The 24,524-nt window shown below is 48.6% G+C and overlaps 7 protein-coding genes across 7 annotated transcripts; 2 read left to right on the top strand and 5 right to left on the bottom strand.

Moving 5' to 3' along the window:
- Positions 1-135: 135 nt before the first annotated feature.
- N7479_001565 (uncharacterized protein) lies at positions 136-3,579 on the bottom strand (the record flags this gene model as incomplete). Its single annotated transcript, XM_057249262.1, has 3 exons — positions 136-1,083; positions 1,134-3,497; positions 3,559-3,579. 3 exons carry the CDS (start codon positions 3,577-3,579, stop codon positions 136-138), a joined length of 3,333 nt encoding a protein of 1,110 aa, XP_057113694.1.
- A 295-nt stretch (positions 3,580-3,874) lies between these two features.
- On the top strand, positions 3,875-9,464 carry utp10 (snoRNA-binding rRNA-processing protein UTP10; the record flags this gene model as incomplete). The annotated part of the gene is made up of 4 exons (XM_057249261.1): positions 3,875-4,251; positions 4,314-8,766; positions 8,823-8,964; positions 9,022-9,464. The coding sequence occupies 4 exons, from the start codon at positions 3,875-3,877 to the stop codon at positions 9,462-9,464; spliced, it is 5,415 nt and encodes a 1,804-aa protein (XP_057113693.1).
- Positions 9,465-9,624: 160 nt separating this feature from the next.
- Positions 9,625-11,485, bottom strand: N7479_001563 (LLM class flavin-dependent oxidoreductase; the record flags this gene model as incomplete). Its single annotated transcript, XM_057249260.1, has 8 exons — positions 9,625-9,852; positions 9,910-10,087; positions 10,147-10,703; positions 10,757-10,816; positions 10,883-10,895; positions 10,953-11,163; positions 11,223-11,363; positions 11,419-11,485. The coding sequence occupies 8 exons, from the start codon at positions 11,483-11,485 to the stop codon at positions 9,625-9,627; spliced, it is 1,455 nt and encodes a 484-aa protein (XP_057113692.1).
- An 826-nt stretch (positions 11,486-12,311) lies between these two features.
- Positions 12,312-15,029, top strand: N7479_001562 (sodium:solute symporter family protein; the record flags this gene model as incomplete). The annotated part of the gene is made up of 11 exons (XM_057249259.1): positions 12,312-12,417; positions 12,472-12,535; positions 12,590-12,647; positions 12,701-12,887; positions 12,945-13,044; positions 13,099-13,423; positions 13,480-13,530; positions 13,580-13,750; positions 13,805-14,123; positions 14,198-14,664; positions 14,784-15,029. The coding sequence occupies 11 exons, from the start codon at positions 12,312-12,314 to the stop codon at positions 15,027-15,029; spliced, it is 2,094 nt and encodes a 697-aa protein (XP_057113691.1).
- Positions 15,030-15,407: 378 nt separating this feature from the next.
- On the bottom strand, positions 15,408-17,022 carry N7479_001561 (glycoside hydrolase family 18 protein; the record flags this gene model as incomplete). The annotated part of the gene is made up of 6 exons (XM_057249258.1): positions 15,408-15,509; positions 15,565-16,100; positions 16,156-16,225; positions 16,276-16,335; positions 16,390-16,764; positions 16,882-17,022. The coding sequence occupies 6 exons, from the start codon at positions 17,020-17,022 to the stop codon at positions 15,408-15,410; spliced, it is 1,284 nt and encodes a 427-aa protein (XP_057113690.1).
- A 1,328-nt stretch (positions 17,023-18,350) lies between these two features.
- N7479_001560 (EthD domain-containing protein) lies at positions 18,351-18,764 on the bottom strand (the record flags this gene model as incomplete). The annotated part of the gene is made up of 1 exon (XM_057249257.1): positions 18,351-18,764. One exon carries the CDS (start codon positions 18,762-18,764, stop codon positions 18,351-18,353), a length of 414 nt encoding a protein of 137 aa, XP_057113689.1.
- Positions 18,765-21,048: 2,284 nt separating this feature from the next.
- N7479_001559 (arrestin (or S-antigen), N-terminal domain protein) lies at positions 21,049-22,599 on the bottom strand (the record flags this gene model as incomplete). Its single annotated transcript, XM_057249256.1, has 1 exon — positions 21,049-22,599. One exon carries the CDS (start codon positions 22,597-22,599, stop codon positions 21,049-21,051), a length of 1,551 nt encoding a protein of 516 aa, XP_057113688.1.
- Between the last annotated feature and the right edge of the window lie 1,925 nt (positions 22,600-24,524).

Genomic DNA, 24,524 nt, shown 5'->3' with positions numbered 1-24,524 from the left:
TCACATTACTCTCACATTACTCTCACATTTAGGTGAAGGGGATCTGAGAGCACCCCCTTCACCTGCTCGGAATTGCATTCCCCACTGTTCTCTCCCCTTCCTCCCCTCCCCCCTTAACTCACCACCTCTGGTGCCCTACTGGGCCCAGAAGCTCTCCACATGGTAGTGGACTCGAAGTCCACGGCGCAGCATCTCTGAGTACAGAGCTCGAAGCTCTGCAGGGTCGAACCCCGAAGGGTTGACCTCCCCCTTCCGGTTGAGGCGGCAGGGGGGCAGGCGGTTGGTCAAGTCCGCCCGCAGGTGCTCGAAGGCGAGCAGGAACAGCTCCTTCGACCAGGGGCAGGAGCGCAGGGCCCGGAAGTAGATCTCGCGGGCGCGGCCGACGTTGTACTCCGCGTACAGTTCGTAGAGGATGTACAGCCTCCAGATAGTGAGGCTGCTCTGAGCGGAGGTCGAGCTGGCGAGCTCGAAGGGACTCTTGCGCACCGGGGTTCGCCCGATCGGGACGATGCCATCGTCACCGATCGCTCGCTCGAAGGCTGCCCGAATTGAATCCGGGGTCGAGCCGAGCATGACAGGGCGACCCATCTCAACGTAGATGCTGAAGAGGTGGGTTGTGACAGGTACACGGTGGATTTGTGTAGGCCCTTGCAGATCCCCCTCGGCCCTGGCCTTTGCCCCAATGGTGAGGTCGAAAACATCGCGGGCTCGATCGGTGAGTCGAAGGCGAGCATCGTTCCACTTGAAGAGCGACAAGAACATGGTGTTGTGAGGCCACCATTCAAGGCTATCAAAGAGCACAGCGCGAATTTCGGCAGGTTTGAATTGGCCACTCTGCTTCTCCACGTAGTAGTACATCATCCGAGCTCGGGCTTGGTGTAGCAATTCTCCGCCGAGCACCCTGAAATCATCGTCGGTCTTCGGCAGGACTCTAAGAGATGTGACTGCGTCATTGTAGACATCGAGGACTTCTTCAAGTTGATCGCCCATAAGATAGAGAGCGATTGCGTAGCAGTCGGCGTAAGCTGCGTATGCCTGCATTTCCTTGAACATCAGGGCATTTCTCTGTGCGGCAAATAAGCACTGCGAATGGTTAGCATGGCTTACACTGAGCTCAAGGGATGAAAACTTGCCTTCTTGACCCTGAGAAAATTGGTCTCATTAATTTCAATATCTTCAGCTGTGTTGTATGACAGCAAGTCGACTCTGTTGTAAGGCATAGCCTGGACCAGATATGATGCTCGATCCTTTTGCCCAGTGTGAAGCATTTCCCAAATCCACGAGTTCCATAGGAGTGCAGAATCAGTGAGATCGCAAGCGTTAAAATCCTGACTCATGGACAAAGCGGTTGACCAGATAGTGTTAGCAGTGTTGTGGTCACCAGTCCGCCAATGCATGAGCGCAACGGCGTTGTAAAGTCTCAAGTTCGATGATCGCTCTTTCAACAGTCGCTTTCCATATTTTTTGCCCAGATTGTTGTTGCATGCAAAAGTTACTGCAATGGCATATTCAGCCAATTCGCTGTCCCCGAAGAGGTCGGCAAGGGCATGGAGGGTCAAGAGCACGAAATCGGAATCGATCACACAGGAAGAATGAGAGGTGGTTGCAGCCCACTTCGTCAAAGAGGAGAACCACAACTTTGGGTCAGCAAAAAGAGTATCAGTGGTATGGATGAAGGTATGGTGGGGGAATGCGAAAGGCTCAACAGTGGTCGTTGCGGCATGTTTCTGAAAGGTGATCCAGTCCGCGATTGTGTTTCGAGGATCATCCATATATTCGTTTCGCAGGAATTTATCACCAGTCCACAGTCGGCTGGTGTGCATATTGACGGGCAATGTCAAATGAGGCAAATGGCTGAAATACAAGAAGCCGTCAACCAAGTAACCATGGCTTTCATCCAGGTCCCAGAAGTATGGCAGTATCTGCGTGCAATCTTCAAGAAGGACCACCCGGAAAGCGTCATTCTCTTGGAAATTGAAAAGAATATGCGAGGGCATGCGATTTTTGAACATGCGCTCTCTTTCTGCAGGTGCCCAGGTTCGGAACAAGTCTTGGGGATCCGCCTCAGAGGTGTAAACATGCTTGTTGACAGGAGCACGGGAGATTTGTCCGCTGTTCCAGGGTTCCCAAAAACGCTCCCCAATTCGGGCGCGCTCCGGTGCCCAGAATTTTTTGAATTCCACTAGGGCCTCTTCTTTCTTCCCCATTAGGTTGGGGGGCCTGAAGCATGTAAATTCGAGCACCGCTTGCCATATACCGACAGCTAGCTCTAGATGCCCTGATTCTCGAAGAAACAGGGTCAAACGGAGCAGCAGGTATGATCTGATGAGTGTCTTTTGGGGTCCGAAGCCGACACGCGAATGGGTCTGCAAGCAATAGGCATAAGTCTTAAAGCAATTGTCGAAGTTGAAATCCTGACTATCGGTCTGACAGTAGTCAAGATACTGAATCCATACAGTGATGAACTCGGAGTTGTGGTAAAGCACTGCTTCCCATTCCAATGCGAGTTTTGTGGCGTCCCAGACTTTGGCGCCCTCTTCCATAAGGGCGAGCACGAGGTGATCGCGCTCGGGATTTTGTGCGTTAGCCTTGAGCGCTCTTTCATACACATGCAGCTTAGCTCTTGCCACAAGTTGTATATCACTGTGGTTGTAGGTGCGATTGGCAGTGACAGCAAGTTCTTGATGCTCAGCAAGACGGACCCACGCTTGAATATCACTGGGTTGTTGCGCCACTGCATTGTTCAACTTGGCATTGCGACTCAAGATCTCGGTTTCGAGAGCAAGTCGAGTGAAGGCGTTCGGATCAAAACTTTCAGGTGATTCATCTTCAGGCTTAGCCGCGGTCTGCATAGAGCGATAAGCTGGTAGTTCATCGTCCACGTTGGCAGTTTCTGAAACGCCGGGTTGAGACGGAACGGTTGTTGGTATGAAATTTTGTGCATGATGAGCCTCAGCAGCAAGCTTAGCTTCCAGATTAGATCGGAGGCGAATAGGAAGATTTTTGGCTAAAGCAGATAGGGTTGCAGCGGAGAGAGGCTTTGCTGCAGTGGATGCAGAGGAGCCTGAGTCGGGGCGAAGAATGAGAAGGGGACCTTGGTCGTATCGCGTTTTGTAATCAATACGCTGGTTGGGGAGCCCAAGTACGAAGCCCTTACCATTGCGATGGTACGCAGGGACATCGTAACGATCCACGCCGTAACGCGTATTGTCGTGATCGCCGAGGCCGTCGACGACAAATCCTTTGTTTGTCTGATCTTTTGTAACTTTTACATCGTCAATTCCTTCCCCACTCAAGCGCGCTTCACTTTCTTCGACAGTCGGCTTTTGATAGCCACCATCTGAACGCCTTCCATGGCGACGAGAGCGCGGAGACTCTTTCCGGTCGGCGCGCTGACGATGACCGGAGCGACGCCGGTGACGTTCATGTTCCGAGCCGGTAGCGGCGGCCGGATGAGAGGTAGGGGGAGGTCGGAAGCTGGAGAATTGCGGGACACTCTGGATTTTTTGGTCAGTCTGTACTGTTTATCTACTAAGATGTAAGTGAAGGCCAACTAACCTGAGACCCAGATGAGTCCATCGTGGTCTCTCAATCTTTCTTATCGAGTTGCGCCACGGTCTGATAACCCGGAAGAATAATCCTCCGGTAGGCGGTCGAGCTGGCTGGCAAAAAAAAAAGTCAATCATTTGCTCTTGATCAAACAGAGCTTAAGACTTACCTCAAATTAATTTGAACCGTCTTCCCTCGGCTCGCAGAAAGAAACAAAGACTGCTGTCAGGAGTCTTAGGGATATGTGTCACTGCAATTGTGTGAGCACCGAAACAAAATAACGAAAAAAAAGTCCGCGGAACAGCCCGCCAAAAGAGACTTCACGATGGCTTCGTCTCTCGCCGCGCAGCTGTCGCAAATTGCGGCCAAGTCCACGCACGAGCTTGATCTTAAGGCGCAAAGGATTTCACACTCACAGTCTCTTATTTTCGACCCAAAGGTCGCTGGCACTCAAGACTTTGATGCGATCTATGATATTTGTTATGATGGGTTCCGGGAGTTATGCTCGTTGGACCCCCGGTTTGCCGAGTTTGATCGCACGATCTTCAGCGAACAGAGCAAAGCGGAGGACCGCAGTCAGATGAATATCTCTCAGAACAAGGAGCTGGATACTGCGGTTGAAGCCTTCTTGGCTCTGGTTGGCGGAAGGCTACAGTTGAGTCCTGCAGTGAAAGCTGTGGACTGGCTTGTGAGAAGGTTCAGGTGAGAAGAGTTCGCGAGGGGAGGTGTAGATCGTGAGATGTGGTGGCTAACTTATATGGAAGGATCCACGAGTTCAACACAACAGCCGTATTATTTACGTTTTTACCGTATCACACGACGCCACTCTTTTTGAACCTTCTTTCTATTCTTCCGGAAACACTGGCACCGACATTTAAAGTCCTCAATCCATACAAGAATGGGCTCATTAATCCTCCGAGGCACCCGCTTGTTCACAGCGCTGCGACGAACAAGGCTTTCTTTTCCGAATTAAACGAATACGTCCTGAAGGTTTGTAGGCAGCAGGCCCAAAGCCATGCACTACTGGCATTTTGGGCTGGAATTGTCACAGAGGCTGTTGCAACAATGTTGGACGGCGCTCGCTCAGGCAGAAGAGAGGCCGAGAAGCAAAAGCATGAAGATATTCTTTTGCGGGTTTTGCCGGTTCTCAGTAATGCCTTCACAATGAAAAAGGTCTCGGAATTGATCGTCGGCAGCTATATGATCTGTGTTGTATTGGCACAAAAGGCCTTCCTCTCGAATGAAGTCATTGACGGTCTAATGGAAAGTGTTGTGGGCTCCTGGACAGAAGATACAAAGATCTCTGGTCTGATTTGTCTATCAGTCCTTGCCCAGCAGAAGCCTGCTGTTGCAATCCCGAAAAAGGTCTTCAAGAGCATCTTGCGCCTCGAAAACCCTATCAACCAACTTTCTGAAATCGCGACGCAATATCAGACATCTAACCTATTACTTGGGATTATTTCCGGCTGCTTGACTGATCTCGACAAGCAGGACAATGCTCGCCTTGCAATTCTGGCTTCGGTCTTTGAACGCAAGATGCTTGGCGAGAACGAGATTGCCAAGGCTATGAGCCTGGTTCTTGAGGCAGCATCAAATGCAGATGAGACCCGCAGACTATCTTTAGATGCCCAGACCCAGCTCGCTGAGCTGGTTCAAGGATTCAACCGTTCGGAAACCCTCCAACCCATTTTCCAGAAGACTTTGACTGAATCTTCATTCAACATCTCGGCGCTGGAACATAACCTTCAGACCGTTGTGGAGGCTCCAATTGCGGTACAGGCCATCGAAGATGTGGACATGATGGATATAGATGATCAGCCCCAGGTGGACGCCTTTACGCCAGCTCTGAAGACTTTGACCAAAGAGTCCTTGTTCCCATGCTCTTTCCTTTCCAAGCAGTCTATCATCGAATTCGATAACCTTGTGCGCGTTTTCGCTTTAGCTGTGGACTCTAAGGACAATCTCGAGCTTTTCACCACTTTGCCAATCTTGGGTAAGTCCCAGGCGACCAAGACCCCTCAATATTTGTCCTTCTTTATCCGAGTTGTTGCTGGCCACTACCCTATTGGAACAAAGATTGCTGCTTTGAACGTCATATCATCTGTTCTTTCATCGGAGCCCGGAGATTTTGATCCCCAGGCACTACTGCCATTCCTGTTTGTGGCCCTCTCCGATCCTTCCGAACGGATTCGCCGTGAGACGGCTGGCGTTTTGGCTGTTATCGGTTCCTTGTACAAAAAGAACACCAAGGCCGGTGACAGCTCGAAGCCATGGGCTCACGATGCGATCTACGGCGCGGGCAAGCAATCCACAGGTGTTGCATGGCTCACCACCAAGGATTCCCAGAAGGTCCTGGAGCGGGCATTGCTTCCAGGGTTGGAAGAGTCTATCCTTGACCCTAACCATGTTGGTAGAATGGTGGAAGCTACACTACGGGGCAACGTTCTGTCCGAAACTTCAGGCGCATCTGAACTCAAGAAGTCTCTCCGCCTTAGTCTCTTTACTTTCATCTGCTCTCATATTGTCAAAATGCCCGTTTTCGCACCTAAGATCAGCTTGCTGAAGTTGGTCAACAGCGTGGAGAAGGTCTCCACTGCAACTCTGACCAGTGAGCTTCTCCCGGTACTCGAGGATTGGCGTCGTTTGAACGACAAGGAAGTTGCCGAAATTTGTGGCAAGGAGCACATTGTGGCATCTGAGACAGAGCATCTGATTGCTGCTATTGTCACATCCAAGCAGCAGGACGCCATCGATGTTCTCCTCTCCAATGTCAGCTCTGGCAATAACTTGCGCCCCTCCTTTGTTGCGGCTTGCTTTGGCCAAATCAAGCACATCTGGTCTAAGATACCCGAAGACCGTCAGTTGGACGCATCTGAGAAGTTGCTCGATATCTCCCTCGCGGGTGAGGCAAATACCGCTTCTCTGGCAACCAACTGCCGAGATGTTCTTCGCACTGTCGACCTTTCCGGTGCTGTTCTTCAACAATTTGTCCAGAAGATTCCTATCTCTATCACCGATGTTGAGTCTATTGGCCCTGCGCCGAAGCGGAGACGTACTAGCCAGAGCAACATGATTGCTATGACTGTCAAGGATGAGGCAGAGCTTAGCAAGTTGATGGACAAGATGACTTTCATCTTGGAGATCGTGGATAGCTCCTCCCCAGAATCTCACCCCGAGCTTGTGGATGGATTGTTCCAGACTCTCGCTGCTCTCCACCATTTCAAGTCCCAGATTCACTCTGGCATGAGCTATCTCCTCAGCTTGACTTTGGGAAGTCTCTTGGCTATTGTGAACAAATCCAAAGGATCTGCTAAGCCGCAGTTCGATACGTCCGTCATTAGGGCCGACCTGGTGGTGGACTGTGTGCGAACAACTGACAGCCCGCAGGTTCAGAACGGGGCTCTTCTTCTCGTGGGAAGCCTGTCTGTTATTGCGCCCGAGTTGGTTCTCCACAGCGTCATGCCGATCTTCACATTCATGGGCACTACTGTTCTCCGTAAGGATGATGACTACTCTGTTTCTGTCATTGACCAAACCATCGACCAAGTTGTCCCTGCCCTCATCCAATCTCTGCGTAACCAGAAGAGGGATGTTGTCTCCGGAACTTCCGAGTTGCTGCTCAGCTTCACTGCAGCCTTCGAGCATATCCCCGCGCATCGCCGTCTGAGACTCTTCCACGCCTTGATCAGCAAGCTTGGAACACAAGACTTCTTGTTCGCTGTCCTGGCAATGCTCGCTAACCGATACTCCACCAACAAGGATGTCCTTACTCTGATGACTGGCCTGGTTTCGGATACTACACCTGTCGTAGAGCTTACCACCTACAGCAAGTACTTGAATTTGGTCACCGATTCTCTCAAGCCCAAGCCAAGTATCTCCCAGGTCCTTCTTGGAATTGGTAGTGACGATGGACGCGATGCCCAGAGCATCTGCGTTGACCTCCTGCGTGATCTTGCTCACTTGTTCAAGCACTCTTCTCTCAAGTCTAAACTCGAGACAGCCTTTGAGTCGGACGATGAGGTTGCTGATCAGTCCCGCGCTTGCTTCTCCCGAGTCCTAACCCAGGTTCTGACGATCGGCGAGGCTGTGCAGAGCATGAAGCCCGTCAGCCAGGCTTGTGGCGAGGTGCTCGGTGCTTTGTTCGGCACTCTGTCTCTCGTGGACTTCCTGGATACCATTGAGGTTCTCCTTCAAGGTCCTAATGACGAACTTCGACGCAAGGTCCTTCGTTTGCTCGAAACCCGCCTCCGCCAGAACCCCGAGCGCGACAACCTGTCGCAGATCCGGGTTCTCGACTTCCTACCCACCCTGGTTGGCATTGTCGAGTCGTCTCCGGATATCCTGCTCAAGCATGCTGCTGTTTCGTGCATTGACCGCATCACCGACAAATACGGCCGTAAGGACCCATCCAAGGTCATTGCTGCTGCTAGAGTGGTTGCCAGTGAATCTTGTCTCGGCCAATCCGATGACCGCATTCGCTACATGGGTATCCTGTGCCTGGCCTCCATGGCCGAGGTACTGGGTCAAGCCATGATTCCTGCCCTTCCCGACACACTCAAGCGTTCATTGGAATTGCTCGAGTTGAGTCTGGTTGCTGGCAAGGAGAACTCGCGACTCCATGACGCCGTCTTCACCCTCTTCTCTGCCCTCTTCGTTCACCTGCCATTCATGATCTCAGCTGGTCATCTGGACAAGATGCTCCTTCTCTCCTTCAAGTCTGCTAACGCAGATATCGAGGAGAGCAGCGATGAAAGCCGCCAGGAGTCCCTGCGTTTGATGGCCCGTAAGGTCGATGTAAGCGCAACCCTCAGCGCCGTCGATCGCAATTGGCAGCACGCGGTCCAGGCTGGCCCAATTGCTGTGAACGAACTCTTGGAAGTTGTCACCATCGCTGTTGATAAGCACCCCAAGTCGACCATTGCCAAGAACATCGGCGTCCTTACGAAGATTCTCTTCAAGGCGTTCGATCTGCGTCGTGAGCAGATTGCTCTTGGCGACAAGGCTATCTTCGAATCCACTGCTATTGATGAGGCCGAAACCGCGCTCAACGACGTTACAATTAAGATGATCTACAAGCTGAACGACAGCACGTTCCGCCCCATCTTCCTCAAGTTCGTCGAGTGGGCTACTACCGGCGCCCCCAAGGACGAACAGAGTCAAGTTTCGCGCCTCACTACTTTCTACAAGTTCCTTGAGGTCTTCTTTGGCACTCTCCAGGTATGTTTCACCACAGTTCTTTGTCCATTAACCTTCATCGCTAATGCTTGCTTCAGTCAATTGTCACCGGGTACTCCAGCTATGTGTTGGAGAATGTCGTCAGTGTCCTGAACACATCGGGTCCATCCAAGGCCCAGAAGTCCCTCTGGTTGGCCGCCCTTCGTATGCTCCGCAAGTCCTTCGAGCATGACCAGGATGGTACGTTTTCTCTCTGCACCCAAGATTGCCCATTACAACCACTAACATCTACTGCAGAATTCTGGCAAAGCCCCTCTCACCTCGCCAGCATTTCCGGTCCTCTGATCGCTCAACTGGCCCACGCAACCAGCATGACCACCTCTAACATGGTCATTGCCGACGTCGTGCCCACAATCACAGAATTGGCCATCGCCGCCGACTCCACAGATAACCACAAGGAGCTGAACTCCGCCCTGATGAAATACCTCCGCCCCTCCTCTGCACCCAATGCCCGTTTCGCCGGTGGTGACAGCCCCCACACCCGTCTCGCAGCCCTCAAGACCGAACAGGCCCTTACAGAGCAGCTTGGTGAGGAGTGGCTGGCGCTTCTGCCAGAGATGCTGCCTTACATCAGTGAGCTCATGGAAGACGAGGATGAGGGTGTTGAGAGAGAAGTACGCAGATGGGTTAAGCAGATCGAGAAGGTGCTTGGTGAGCGTCTCGATGATATGTTGACTTAAAGCTTTGGTTTATGATTGTGTACAAAATTTGCATTTTTTTGGCGTCCATAGAACAGGTTCTGTGCGAGCCTTGCTAGCGGTCTACGGATAGTCTGTGCTAAAAATTGATTGTTTAATTATTTGTTGCATTGCAATTCAAATTTTATAAATGATATCGCGTTCAGTTATCCGGAATCACAGCATCTGCAGCATCCACACCAGCGTTCCACCGGTACTTATAAGCAGGGTGGTCTGCATGTGGTCCGGACTGGCCGGGCTGCGCATATAGATTCTCGCGGTATGTTCCTTTGGGCACAGCATAGTCATCCCAGAACAGGCCTCGCTTGCGGAGCTCGGGAATAAGGAGATCAATGATATCCTTGAAGGAGCCCGGCTTGATTGCGTATGCCTGTGCGAATGTTAATAACTCTAAATAAACCGGTCTACTTCAAGAAATACAACTTACCAGATTAAATCCATCCACATCGGCTTCTTCTACCCATCGCTCCATACTATCGGCAACTTGAGCAGCTGTCCCAACAGGAGTGGCACCCAACCCTCCGACAGTGATATGTTGACCAACAGTGGCTTTTGTCCATTTAGCCACATCGGGTGTCGCCTTGGACCAGCCCTCGACAGCAGAGCTATACAGAAATTCAAGTCAGTCTATATCAACCTGAAAAGGGGAGGTATTGTCACATACCGGATCGCATTACTCTCAACATGTCGCAACTCCTCATCATCCCCATACGTATCCAAATCAATCCCCGTCCACCCACCAAACAGCGCAAGCGCTCCATCAATAGATCCCAGACTACGGAAATACTTGAACTTCTCCACAGCCTCCTCCTCCGTTTTGCCGAGGATAGGGCAAAGAAGCGCGAGGAACTTAATACTCTGCGGATCACGACCGTACTGACTCTGCGCAAGCTCCCGAATCTCCCTGACGTTCTTCGCTACTACAGCTGGGCTGTGGCCAGCCACGAAGATAGCCTCCGCATGTTGCGCAGCGAATGTTTTGCCGGCTTTTGAGGTACCGGCTTGGAGGATGACCGGTGTGCGCTGTGGACTGGGCTGGCAGAGATGAGGCCCGGGTACGTTGAAGTATTTTCCGACGTGGTTGATTTCACGCACGCCTGCTGGATCGGTGTAGATGCCGCGCTCGCGGTCGAGGGTTACGGCATCTTGGCGCCAGGAGGACTCCCATAGTTTGTATGTTACTTTAATGTATTCTTCGGCGAGGAGGTAGCGGTCGTCGTGCTAGGCTTTGTGTTAGTAGGTCATAGGTATGGATATGGTATGTGGGGCTGTACATGTAGTTGTTCTGCTTGGCCCATATTGCGGGCAGCGGAGTCGAGGTATCCTGTAACGACCTGAGGATATTTGTTAGTATGTATTTCTTTCAGAGTCGTACTCTCCAAATTCGGTGTGCTACTCACGTTCCATCCCAGACTATCAGACGAGTTTAATCAGTGACTGGTCCTCCTAACGGTAATTACATCCACGTACCGCCCTTTAGTAAGATGATCGACCGTAGATAGTCGTCTCGCAAGATGATACGGCTGCTCATAGGTTGTTGTGACCGTCACTCCAAATCCAATATTCTTCGTAGCTGCCGCCATCGCGGGGACAACAGCCAACGGCTCGTTCACTGGCCACTGAGCACCCGAGATAACTGCAGGATCAAGGTTTCTGGGTCCTTTATAGACATCGTATCCTCCTAGAAAAAGATTTCTTGTCAGACTTTTCCACTAGAATAGAGCTCCACACCTTATTTACCAAGAACATCTGCGATAAAAATGCCATGGAACTTGGCCGACTCGAGTAATTGTGCTAGCTCGACCCAGTGGTCGACATCATTAAAGCGATACGACTCATCTTCGGGGTGACGCCAGAGTCCTGGCGACTGATGGCCGCTGCCTGCACTTATCGTTAGAGATTAAGGCTTTCACATGTGAAATTGACTTGAACGTACACATTTCCACAAAGGCATTGAGGATGAGCGACTTGCGAGGCTTCGCGTCTGATGCTTGAGTAGACATTTTAGAATTGCAGGCTAGAAGCAATTAAGGATATGATATTGTCTGGAAGAAACGAGGGGTTATATTTATTTATATCGGTCTATCTAAATTATGAAAAAGGTTCCCCGCGTGCGTCATTCTATACCTTCATAGCATCACAGTGGGCCGCAATGGCGTGCCAAATCCTCATGAATTGCAATTTTTTTTAATTGGCTAGAATTCAATTATACTCGCATATATATATATATGCAGATCAATCTTATTATCTCGCCCGAGAGATATAACACAATATTGTTCATGGACCCTGAGGTGATTCCGCGCTCCCCCGTTTACCCTGTTCCGGTACATGTTCTTGGGTATCAATGCAGGCTCTCTCTATTGGCCTTGAGGAACATAAACTTTGGTGTTTACTCAATTTCATGGAATTAAATCATTTGGATCAATAGTTTGATTTGGGGGTGTTGTGTTTCTGCGACAGGTAAACTTGAATACCTTGATTTCCCCTTTCACTATGACATGTACAAAAGGACAGACCATACAAATAAATATACCTTATTTAACTTGTAACTAGATAAATGATCTACTTGAGGTATATTATCCTAGCCAGCATTCCTGAGACCTAAGACCTAAACGATCCTTCAGCCGTGCCAATCTCATGAAAAAGCACATCATCACGAGCATAAATCAAGCCATTGTGGACCCTATACCAATTCTTCAAGCAGGTGGCTTAAATTACATCCTTGCCCAGGGACTTGGTAGTTGAGATATACAAATCTCATTTGAGCATACATAGTGCCTGTCTCATGCACTCGGTAGCATCGGCATTCTTCTCTCTTTGACTTACACAATGTCGAGCTTGCATGCCCGCAATGGCATTTCGACTGTCCAGCCACCTCTATCACAAGCAGTAGGCTATGTCGTTGTCGTTGTTATCGGTGTGATTATTGCTCTTGGTCAGTACTAGTACTTCAATGACTTCTTTCAACACCCAAACTAACACAGAACAGTGATGATGCTTATCACGAAAGTCTTGAAGAAAACTACTGGAGAGGACAACGAAAAGACCGAAATGTATGCAAAGTTTTCCGCAAATCGTCCTCCAATATGTACTCATCCGAAAAATAGGTTCATGACAGCAAACCGTTCTGTCCCCACAGGCCTAACCGCGTCAGCTGTAATATCAGTCAGTTTTTCTCCCCATCCGCTTGGATTCCAACTGAGGACTGACTCTTCTAGTCTTGGCTTTGGTCAACTGCTTTACTCGGCTCATCTTTTGTAGGTTATGATTATGGCGTAGCCGGTCCATTCTGGTTTGCAGCTGGCTGCAGTCCGATGATTGTCTTCTTTGCGCTGTTGGGAATATCCTGCAAGCGAAAGATTCCTGAAGCGCATACTTCGCTTGAGGTTGTTCGAATTCGATATGGTAAGTTGGCTTTAATCTCCTATCTATGTACTTACTGACGCTATTTTGGGGATATAGGACATGTGGCACATGTTGTATTCATGGTTCTCTGTCTGGTGAACAATATCTTCGCCTGCGCCAACATGCTTCTTGGTGCCGCTGCAGTAATCACCGCTGTGTAAGTTTCCTTCAGTCTATTCCAAGGTTGAGAAACTCTAGCTAACCAACGCAGCACTGGAATGCATATCATCGCTGCCACCTTTTTGCTACCGGTTGGAGTGACCCTCTACACATTTGTTGGTGGCATCAAAGCAACGCAAGTCCCCTTTCCTCAATCTCATAAGCCCAGGCATCTAATTCTATGGTGTAGATTCCTTACCGATTATTTCCACACGGCTATAATAATGATCATTGCATGCTATTTTTCTGTCAAAGCATTCTCAACTGACCAGGTTGGCTCTGTGGGTGATCTTTTCGAGCTTGTCCAAGCAGCCGCGCAACGACACCCAGTGTCCGGCAATCAGGATGGGACATATCTGACAATGACATCAAAAAGTGTAAGATCAAAAAGAATGAATCAATTCTACCAATCAATTCACTGATATCACCCTAGGCGATCCTTTTCGGAATCCTTCACACCCTCGGAAACTTCGGCTTGGTTATTGTAAGCAGCCATAAATCCCATCGCTACCCCCTTTCTTAACTCCTTTTAGATGGACACAAGCTACTTCATCAAAGCCTTCTCAGCCTCTCCAGCTGCAGTAGTACCCGGTTATACAATCGGAGGCATCGCTTACTTCGCTATCCCATGGGGCTTGGGAACAGTAATGAGCTCAGTTGCCCTCGGACTCGAGAACCATCCAGCCTTCCCCACATTCCCAAGGGTAAGCCCTCTATCTAATTCTCTGAATCTCACAAATTCCACTAACACCACTAAGAGAATGACAAGCACGGAAGTTAGCAATGGCCTCGTCCTCCCATACGCAGCAATCACCATTGCCGGTAAAGGCGGCGCAGCAGCAGTCCTTCTTATAACCTTCATGGCGTGCACATCAACTCTCTCCGCACAGGTAATCGCCGTCAGCTCGATCCTCAGTTTCGATGTATACCGCGAGTACTTTAAGAAGAAGGCCACAGACCGGGATCTAATTCGGGCGAGTCACTTCGGCGTCATTTTCTTCGCTGTTTTCTCTGCGGCCTTTAGCACCATGCTTCACTACGTGGGTATTAATCTAGGATGGACACTTTATATGCTGGGTATGTCATTCACACATCTTCATTTTATTTTCCATTTTCTCGTACTTCAACCTAATAATCTTCTTCCCTAATAGGCGTGGTTACATGTCCCGGAATCTTCCCAATGATCTTCACAATCCTCTGGCGACGCCAAAGTAAGGCCGCCGCAATTCTCTCTCCAGTCCTTGGTCTCGCTACAGGTATGGCTGTCTGGCTCGGGACTGCATCCCATTTTAGTGGTGAAGTTTCCGTCGCGTCCACGGGACAAGTTCTTCCCTGTCTATATGGGACAGTCGCTTCTTGTATGTCGCCGATTATATACTCGGTTCTGATTACGCTTGTCCGGCCGCAGAATTATAATTGGGATGACTTCAAAAAGGTGAAGCTATCTCTTGAAAGTTTGGATAGTGATTTGAGGACTGCGCATCGTGACCAAGCTTCTTCAGGTGGTGATTTTGGGGGTATTGAAGATGGAGACAGGGCTGCCCGGGATCAGAAAGAGCTGAAGCGGTGGGGTCGTATTGCGGCTATTTGGTCAGCGGCGACCTTTTTGGGCCATTGGGTTGTCTAGCCGTTGCCTATGTATAGATCTGGTTATGTCTTTGGGAAAAAGGTTTTTTTTTTTTTTGCACTGTGGAATTGAGATTTTGGCTGCGCTTGGTTGACTGACTGTTCGCTTAGTTCTATGTTGCCTGGGTTATCGTCGCTATCATCTGGCTCTGGCTCAGTATGCTGGTTGCTATCTTCTACCCGATATTTGATGGTGGCATTGAGCAGATCCGCGATGTCTATCGAGGGCTGAGAGGTCACAAGATTGTCACTGAGAGTTATCGGAGTAAAGATGGAAAAGGAGAAAGTAGTTCTCCGTCTACTAGGTCCGTCGGCAGTGCTACCCATACAGGATATCTTCAAGAGACTAAGTCTTGAATAAATTTGCGAACTTCAATCAATATTGGCATGATCGAGGGCTTGGGTTTCTATACCACAATATTTAGGGATTTTACTCTTTTTATATAGTATACTATCTTACGTTTCTCATTGCGAGTATGTACTACATCTGACCTATAGATAGAATTCAATCAAAATGCAGTGTTAGTCGTATTTGTTGAATATTCGACTGATAAATGTGTACGTGTTAAACATGTACTTGGTAGATGTAAAGGTAAGTGGCGCACATCCCATCATCCATCAAGGATGATCCGGATATACCCACATCACATAGGTAACAACCATAAATGTCCTATTCCATATGTCCGCGAGATATGTCCAATCTTGCAGTATTGACAACCAAAGGAATAAGATGATCTAAGGGAATCCGTTCTTCAAGTTGTCGTACTTGGAGACAGGGTAGCGCAGCTGATTCCCACTCTTCTCCAAAGCACCGACACCTCCAAGAGTATTCACAACCTGTGGAAATGTTAGTGAAGTGTAAATCATATATCAAAACCAGAAGACCACATACAGTTGTAATCAAACTGTCCCCGCCAGTCTTGTCAGAGCTGCTCTCCCACCACATTCCACCGCCCAGCCCGCGAGACTTGATGTACTGCGCCTTCTTGCGCGCAATCTCGGGGGTGTCGTAGCTGACGAACAGTCGACTTTCTGGGTTGTAGCAGTAACTTGCACCTGGTTGATCCAAGACTGTCACAGCACAGCCTGTCATTGGCAGGCCCTTGTAATCCCACAAGCCGTTCTCCCATGTGCCTGCTCCAACACCGTTGTATGGCTTTCCGGGGCCGTCGGTATTGGTAAATGATCGGCCGTACAGTGGCATACCCATAACGATCTTGTTGGGGGCGACGCCTTGCGAGGAGTAGTAGTCGATTGCTTGATCCGTGTTGAATGGCGTGCTGGATGGGTCGCTGGTCGACGCATAGATGTTGGCACTGTGGGCGGCAACTGAGTCCCAGCTGCCAGAGTAATCGTAGGCCATGAGGTTCCAGAAATCAAGGTACTTGTCCATCTCGTTCAGGTGCTGTTGGCGGTAGTTGCTTGGGCCTGGGACTTGTGTTAGCTGTTTTCGGAATATTCCGACGATGGAGATAGAACTTACCAGCGGGAGATGCGACAGTAAGCAGGAAATGATAGCCTCCGGCGTTGACTGCGCTGTAGCTATCCATAGCCTGAATTTAATTAGCCACAGCTCATGGACATTTGCAAAATGATCACATACCTCACGAACTCGTCGGAGTGCATCGACAAACTTGTCCGCCTGGTCGACGCTAGCAGGGTACTATAGTATTCATAAGCATCATAAACTCCCAGACCACAACTGTGGAAGGCTTACCTCATAATCAACATCAATACCATCCAAGCCGAGGTTCTTCAGTAGTTCCACAGCAGAATCCGCAAACTTCTGCCGTCCACTCTCGGTGTCGAAAGCAGGGGCAAAGTTAGGGGAATAGGTCCAGCCTCCAATGGATAGAAGAACCTTGAGGTTGGGGTTTTTCTTCTTGAGTAGGAAAAGCTGTTTGATACAGCCATAGACATTGTTTCCGGAATCATTCCAGGAATCAGTGGGATAGTGCTTATCAGTATCAGACCAGGTATCCGACAGATAGACCTCGCCTGTGCCGGGGCGAATATTGGCAAATGCATAGAGCACATGGGTCAGTCGTTCGGCAGGAAGATCCTGGGGTTGGTAGTTGCGACCGTAGATGGCCTGAGTAGTCTGATTAGCGTGGTTTCCTTTTTCAATGTTTGGCTGATGAGGTTCTTTTTATACCCCCGGTTTCATCTAAGTGCAAGATAATGTATGTGGGACATGGTCGGAACTCACCCAGTTCACATAATATGCCACCGAGCGGTACCCGCTAACATCACGAGATTCAATCCCAGTGCTGTTAGTGCTCAGGGCAGGAATGTAGGCAGCGTTAGCGAGCCAGCTCAGGCCTAGCAGGTAAGGAATGGCAAGTTTCATGATGAAGGAATGTCAAGATGATTTCTGATGTCTCGGTCCCGCGAGGTTGATGGATGATGAAGGTTGAGTTCGAGGATGAGGGGAATGACTTCACTATTTGTAGTCGAGGCTGACAAACAATTGCCTCCACGGAGTATTGAGATGGATAATTGAAATTGTAATTGTCAAGTCCATTCAGTCCGTTTGTCTGCAACCCAAATAGGCAATACGTACCCCGTTACCTAAAAGGTAACTACTCTGATACCAATGGGGCTCCATCCTTTCAGCCATTCATATCTGGTGAGTCAATGGAATCCTACAATTTTTTCACATTTAGCAAGGTATGGAACCGGCCATTTCGGTGATTTCACATGGTAAGCAGAAGGGTTGTGTTTCTCGTGGGTTTGGCGTTGAACTAGTAGCGTCACAGTGCATCTCCTCCACACTAGTGAAGATCACATTCTAATATCTACCACGTTCTAACAGTGTCTTTGACAGCAGACGCATCAACCGCATGGCACACCACGCAGATGTCACATTTCGAAATCGGGGGTTGATCCCTTGGCAACAACTCGAATGTATGTCCTCGTGGGAGTTGAAGATTCCCCGGCCAATCACTTAGGGGGGCTCATGTATAAGAATGGGTGACATTGTCATATGAAATGCATTGCTCGTGCAAAATTAGTATGGAGGAATATGGCCCGGGGCAAGTTAAATTGTTCGCGACTAGGAGCTCTGTCTTTGGACGTTGCAGCATCGAGCCCCCCTCGTCCTGTACCAGATCCCTGTAGTGGGACCCGTGCTCAAGAATGCAACTGAATGGTAGTACCAGGCAAATAAAGCGGTTGATACTATGCAGGGTCGTGATTTAGGATGTGCCGATGTGCAGTCTGACACATTAATATACCGGGTTCGCCGGCAGTCTGCAGGAACAGGTTCTGTGAGAAGTGTTGATTCCAAATGCCAATGTAACAACGCTAAGGCCATGCGACCGATGCATGTGCTGTATTAAGGTAGTACTGAAGATAAGTGCCAAGGTTGAGGAGTCAAGCCACTAAGAACACGATCCCATGATCGGACGAAGGGAGAAATTTTGCACGTGGCTTAGCTTTATACATCTAGACCTTATGCAATTTTAGGATTCAAATGTAACCAAGTATAGGTTATTAGTGTTAAGCATTGGTTTATGGAGGATATACTAGGTTTTTAGGAAATATCAAGTTGAAAAATTGAAAGATACTACATTCACATGTATACCTCACGATCACACCGGACTTTCAATATCCTGCGTCACAAAACAACTCCGATGAGGCTCTAACAGCTCCGACAAACTGGGGGGTCAAAGTACCTCATTTCACAGTAACCCTCACCTCCCCAACTAAGGCGATTCCCATCTTCAACCGGTCCAGAAATTTTTCCTCGTCCGTAGTTATCTGGGCAGCGGCATCCGGGGCATAGATCTTGGCCGCAAAGGCCTGGTAGGCAACCTGGTCTGCGAAAGTAAGTTCGGCGTAGGCATCAAAGTCGAAGTCAGGCTGTCGCCCGCGGAGTATAGTGGCCGGGGTGAAGGCGTTGCGTGCAGTGGAGCCATCCGGAGGGATTTCGACTATAGCGCGGGAGATATAGTTTCGATGATGAGAAAGTGGGAAGTCTTCGCCTGCAATCTTCTTGACGAGTTTGACGTGCGCTTCGTAGCGCTTCTTGAATTCTTCGGGTGACAGGTGTGGGTTGCGGTAAAGAAAGACTAATATCTTGACAGGCATATTGAAATCCCAAACTGTAGTAGATAAACCTAAGAGTCTGGCTTGGATATGCTGGTTGTGTTCGAATGTTAAAGGATTGAAGATTCAAAAATACTAGAATGGACCGGTTATTTCTCGGGGGGTTTCAGTCTCGGTCCTTACTTTGTACCTTAGAAGCAGTGCAACGCGGAATATGCGGGAGTATATGGCGTAGTATTTTCTGAAACCTAGAGATTTCTTTAATGTGAGATCCCTCTTCAGTTCCGTTCAGATCCCCTTCCTCGGTAACTGGTAAGTCAAAAGGACCTCGATCCAAGAGTTGGATATTCAAAACTATCTGTGCCCATGAAGAAAACCATATTCAATAATTGGTAAGCCGTTTTGGATCGTATGGTACTCGGGCAGAGCCCATTTTACCGTCAGTTCGAAGCCAAGCAGCTGCCTAGCAGTAGGACGAGACTCTGGCCTGAATGAGAGTATCGACCAGAGCATTGAGAAAAAGGTATTGCGCACTACCCGACCAAAAGGCAGCATCTCTACTGCTCGTCGAGGCTGCTGAGCACTGTCCTCGAGTTGGTCCTCCCGCAATCAACATGGATTTCGATTCATCAGCTTGGCTTCTTCTGTGAGCAGATTCTGTCGTTCTTCTCATTGATACCACCATTCCGAGGGCAATATGCTGTATCTTTCCAACATCACCACTGTCTCAATGGGCCCGTAGACATGATGTTGTGTATCATCGCGTATCGATGTTTGAGGCATGCATACAGTGTGAGAAATGCCACGAAGTTGATTGTGGTGACGCAAGGTCTCCTTCGTGTCAGAGGATGAGGAAGTAACAATGGCGAGTGGAAGGCCTTGGGAGTAATAAAACTGAACTTAATATAATCAACATTAAAGTCTGCACCTCCCCAAATAATCAGGGGACCTAACTTGCCCGAGTAAATAAGGGAGAAAGGGATAGACGTAAACAGACGGGTGAACTTTCTTCCGCATGATCCTATAACAGTAATCCCTACCTGAAGAAGCGTTTTCTTCCCATGACTCTATATCATACCTATATAATCCTGTTCCTATACATAAGTAAAATCTGATAAAAAATATTCACATGAGCAATGGAAGTGTCGACCCTTTCAAATGGGAAAAAAACGCCCGTTTTCCCCGTATAAATGCAGAGTATGCATCCTAGACACATCATCTTCGTTCATCTCTCACTTCTTTCTCAAATCCAGCACACGATGATTCTATCAGCTCCATCGATAAATCAATACCAAATCCAGAGCAGAAGGTGGCCATTATCAGTATGGTGAAATACTATCTATACAGGACATGGTTCCCGAGATCCACGAGTACATGGACCAACTGATTATCTTGGCCTACCAGACTGTAAGGGACAGACATATGTATTCCAAAGCAGTACCCATCAAATATGCTAAAATATTTTAGCCGTTCATGACAAGGTCTTTATTCCTGTCGGCAATCTCTTTGATTTGCATCTTGTCTAACTTAATTCAATATCCGAAACACACGACACCACCAACATCAACGAGATCCTACAGAAGGATGCAGGGTGGCGGCACGTCACTTTCTGCTTCAAAGACGAGAATCAACTATGCGAAGATACCTATATGGTCCATCAGGAAGGACAGATTCAGTATGGAGCTTGCCGAAGCAACGGATCACCCGGAAACCCCAAAGAAGAATGGGGAAGAAACGTCGTATGGCCAAAGGATGATCTGCTTTTTGTTGGACTTGAAATAGAGTACAGTAATTTTCCATTTGATCGTGCCAAGGGCATTGAAGTATTATTCGAGGCCTCGACCACTCGACCTCAACTTGGTACAGTCATGTCTTCCTATTATATTCAGCAGCAATAGGTTTGAATTTGGTTTTAGTTTCACATTATATCAGTTTAACATTTATGTATGATAATATGATTGTGGATTAGCTGGCATAACTGTAAAAGGCCCATATACTAGTTCTTTGGGTTCCTCTCTCGGAGTGGAGATGAGACTCCCCGAAGCATATAAGTTCCTAAGATCAAGACTACAGCTCTTGGCCCAGTATGTGTGAAAGAAATTAATTAAAGCAAAAGATAAACAAGCTAAGATACAAACCAACGACATAAGAAAAAAATGGTTTTGTGTGAACAATAGGGTATAATCGAAACAAAAAAAGAACAAAAGCAGTCATACACCATATGAACGCTGTGCAAAAAGGACTTTTTATGTCGGCCAATATAATTAGGGTATTGGTTGGCGATTAACAAATGAATGTGGAGAAAACCATTCACATCTCGTATTATTTAGTGGCTGGCTCTCGGCGTACTCAACCTTTCCGAGTACTCCGGTGGGGCGAGGCCCACGTCAACAACCGCATTGAGATTTTGGTTAGAAAATTCGGTAGGAGAAGTGACATTTCGTGGTTGGAAGAACTCCTCTAGCTCTTGCTGTGTGACAGTGACACCGAGTGTAGCCTTGAGGGATTCAGCGCTCTTTGCCTGGCTCGTGAACTGAACGGGAACGCGAAGGGAGACTGTGGGCGTCATGATATTGGTTGCGGGGGTGTGGTATGTCAAGGAAAGATCGAGAGCGTAGACGCGAGACATCAGACAGGAGTGGAAAGTCGGGACGAAGGCTTTTGACTTGGGCAGGGTGACTGGGACGACGACTGATGCGGTGTAGTAGGTGTCTCCAGTGAATGCGGAGGAGGGCCCGGTTGACGAATCGGATGATGAGGAGTCGGTAGAGTCGCGGCGCATCGAGTCAGCGGCCGAGGATTGCTTTGTCCACTGGGCAGATGCGACACACATGGTCAATAGAGGGACGCTTTCTGCGTAGAGCCCACATCCAATCTGGGCGTAGGGCATGCCAGTCGTGGTAGGGAAGTCATCGTATGGGACTGAACTGAAGAAGGTGCTGACACGGAGTTTGCTGGTCATTGTTCCGAGTGGGGGAGGCTGCTCATCGCCGACTGGATCGAATCTTAGGTTTACGGTAGCCACAGTGCTCACGGTATCAGTTGGCTCCCCGTTGGGAGGAAGCAATTGAACGGGTCTAGGCTGAGAAGACGAAGCGACAATCCGTCCCAATTTAGCTCGGAGAGTTCCACGCTTGACAGTCTTCTCTTTGCGCGTGCAGAGAGATGGACTCCCAGAAATATCAATAGGAGGCTCTTCTTCGACGGTTGGGATGATACGGATTTTCTTGGCAATAGCGACGATAGCCACGAATTCGTTGCCGGTGAGTCGTTTTTGAAGAACAGAAGCTCGAACTGTGTAGGCAATCTGGGACATATTGGGTGCCATATCATCTAGTAGTGTCTTGCCGTTGCTGGCGAGGATGGGATCACCCAATGTTGGAGGAAGCATAGTGTGGGATCGTTGAATGTGAGCATTATTCTTAGTGTGAGTGCAGACCTGGGGTAGCAGACGGTCTGGGACGACGAATGTGAAGGCGTATTCATATGATCGGCCAGCCTCTAGTACCCGGGGAGTCGGATATTCCATCTCGTCAATAGGTTGGCGCAACTTGAGAAACATTTGTTGTGATCCCGTACGGCCGGGGCATGAGGCCCGTTCTACCGTAGTTCGAGATATGCCTTTCCTGAAATTAGCGTTGTTCATAGACCGGGTTTCAATAAAAGTACCTTCGAACACGATCTCAATCTCATCAAAACGAGTCTCATGATCAACAGTGATGGTTATAGTGCCATCAATGCTCTCTCCAGTGGTGTAAGAGTTGACGTGCCCTGGCTTTTGATTTGCAAGATATATCTCGATTTTAGGTTGTGATCGTCGGCTCCAAATATCTAGTCTGTCTGAGCCAGAGCTGATGATTGAAGTGGCCGTCGACATTGTTTCACAGGGAAAGCAAAGAGGGATATCAAAGCCTGTCCCACGGAGAAACGCAGGAACAATATCGCAGCCGACACGTCAAAAGTAAGAGAAGATAGAATAGAATACCAAAAATGAAACAAGAATAGGAATCAAGTCAAATTGTTCTTGAAGAAAAATAAAGGAAAAAAAAAAGTAAACGGTGGAGCCGTCGACAACCGCAATGGGGTCAAACAAAACAAGTGTGGAGGAACCTTGACAGCTATGTGAGCAAGGTTTCATATTGCCTCACATCGGACATCCCCTCGGGTTCTTATAAACCAGCTTTGCGTGACTCACAGCCCATGCAGAAGGCGCGTTTACATTATACTTCCTTGGATTATAATCACAACCCAAGTGTAGCGCCTCCAAACTAAAAAAAAAAACAAAACAAAACAAGCGACTGATCGTATACAATTTCAGTATAGGGAAAGCCGAGCCAGGGAGTCATCGAAGTTCAGACAGCGATTGGTCGGATGCGAGGATCCGTTCTGTCCTCACGCCCTTGGATTGACATTCCGCTTGATCAAAGTGCATAGGACTAAAAGAACCCGTCCACTAGCTCAATTCAAGGATCTGATATTCATTTGGTGTATTTCCAAGGTGCTTGAAAGGCCTGTAGAATAGTACTTTTCTTCTTTCCGGGGGGGTTTTTTTCCAGAATTTCCAGATCGTCATTTTCCTTTCAAACCAAAAGCCAGTCAACTTCAAAGCAAGTATATTGTACAAGCAGCGTGGGTCAAGGGGGAGGGGGAAGAAGTGGAGTGCGCCGTACTACGACATGTACGCCTTCACGCCCTTTGGACTCCACACGCCTAGCTACATTCCCCCTAGGGAGCCCGAGCTTCTGCAATGCTCGTAAAGTGGCCAATCATTGTGCTGTGTGGAACTCTGTTCAAGGATCGATTTCAAAGCAGTATTCCATTGACTTTCATTCCACGTTTGTAACACCCTTTGGCCATCACTGAGGACCTTCGGGTTTTCAATAACACACCCATGAGGTATGCATCAGGTTTCCCGCGGAGAATAAACGATGGAACCCGGAACTAGTTCCGGCCCCAGAGATTTCCGGCCATAACCGAGATTTTTGCTAGGCCGAGTTGCTGTTTTTTTAATCTTTCCCGGGGTGTCGGAGTGAACAACCGGAGAAGAAGGGGACTTGTATGGCGCAATTCAATCTCGGTGTACAAAGTAGAAGTCGGGAGACCGATGTCTGATGGTCAGGTGATCCATTGATTATACATCGAAGACCTAATGGATGATGCTTTTCGCCATATTCTACAGTTTGCACTTAATTATTTCAAACGACGTTCAAAGATATGGTAGATCATGACTCCTATAAAATATAACGTCCTTGACATCATCTTGAGCCAAATGGATCGGATTATTGAACTACTTCGTCAACCAAAGAGGCCGACTATTGTTGTACACCACACCTCAAACGGAAACACCATCAACAGTTTATAAAGAAAGATTTGGAATGGATTTATTTTTCATTCGGTCGCTAGAATATAACAAAAGGATTTACAAGGTTGTCCCAACTGATAAATTACGACGTAGACCCGTGGTGCATTGCGGATCAAATCGTACTCAAAAATCGTCGACGCGTTTTCACGCTTCTTCTTGTCTCATACAGCCAGCACTGAAAGTGACCGGCTGCATCCAGCTCAAGATTAGCCGAGGGGAAACGGCAGACCGAGCGAGGCAAGAGACATCATGAAAGAGTCTACGCGGCTAGAAATAGCCAGAAAGGGGAAATCTATGGAGTGCCATGTCGAGGCAATTAGCTTCAAAATTAGTCGCGGTGCAAAGCCGCACAATCATCATCCATTAACAAAGACGGAGGTATCTGAAGCCCGTATACAGGGCAGAAAGGAACACCGGTAGACGCCGCAACCAACCCGAAA

The sequence above is a fragment of the Penicillium vulpinum genome (assembly GCF_028829585.1).
Source record: "Penicillium vulpinum strain IBT 29486 chromosome Unknown utg000001l_segment0_segment0, whole genome shotgun sequence".
Lineage (NCBI taxonomy): Eukaryota > Fungi > Ascomycota > Eurotiomycetes > Eurotiales > Aspergillaceae > Penicillium > Penicillium vulpinum.
The sequence above is the reverse complement of the archived record's forward strand: the minus strand, read 5'-3'. Positions and strand labels throughout refer to the sequence as shown.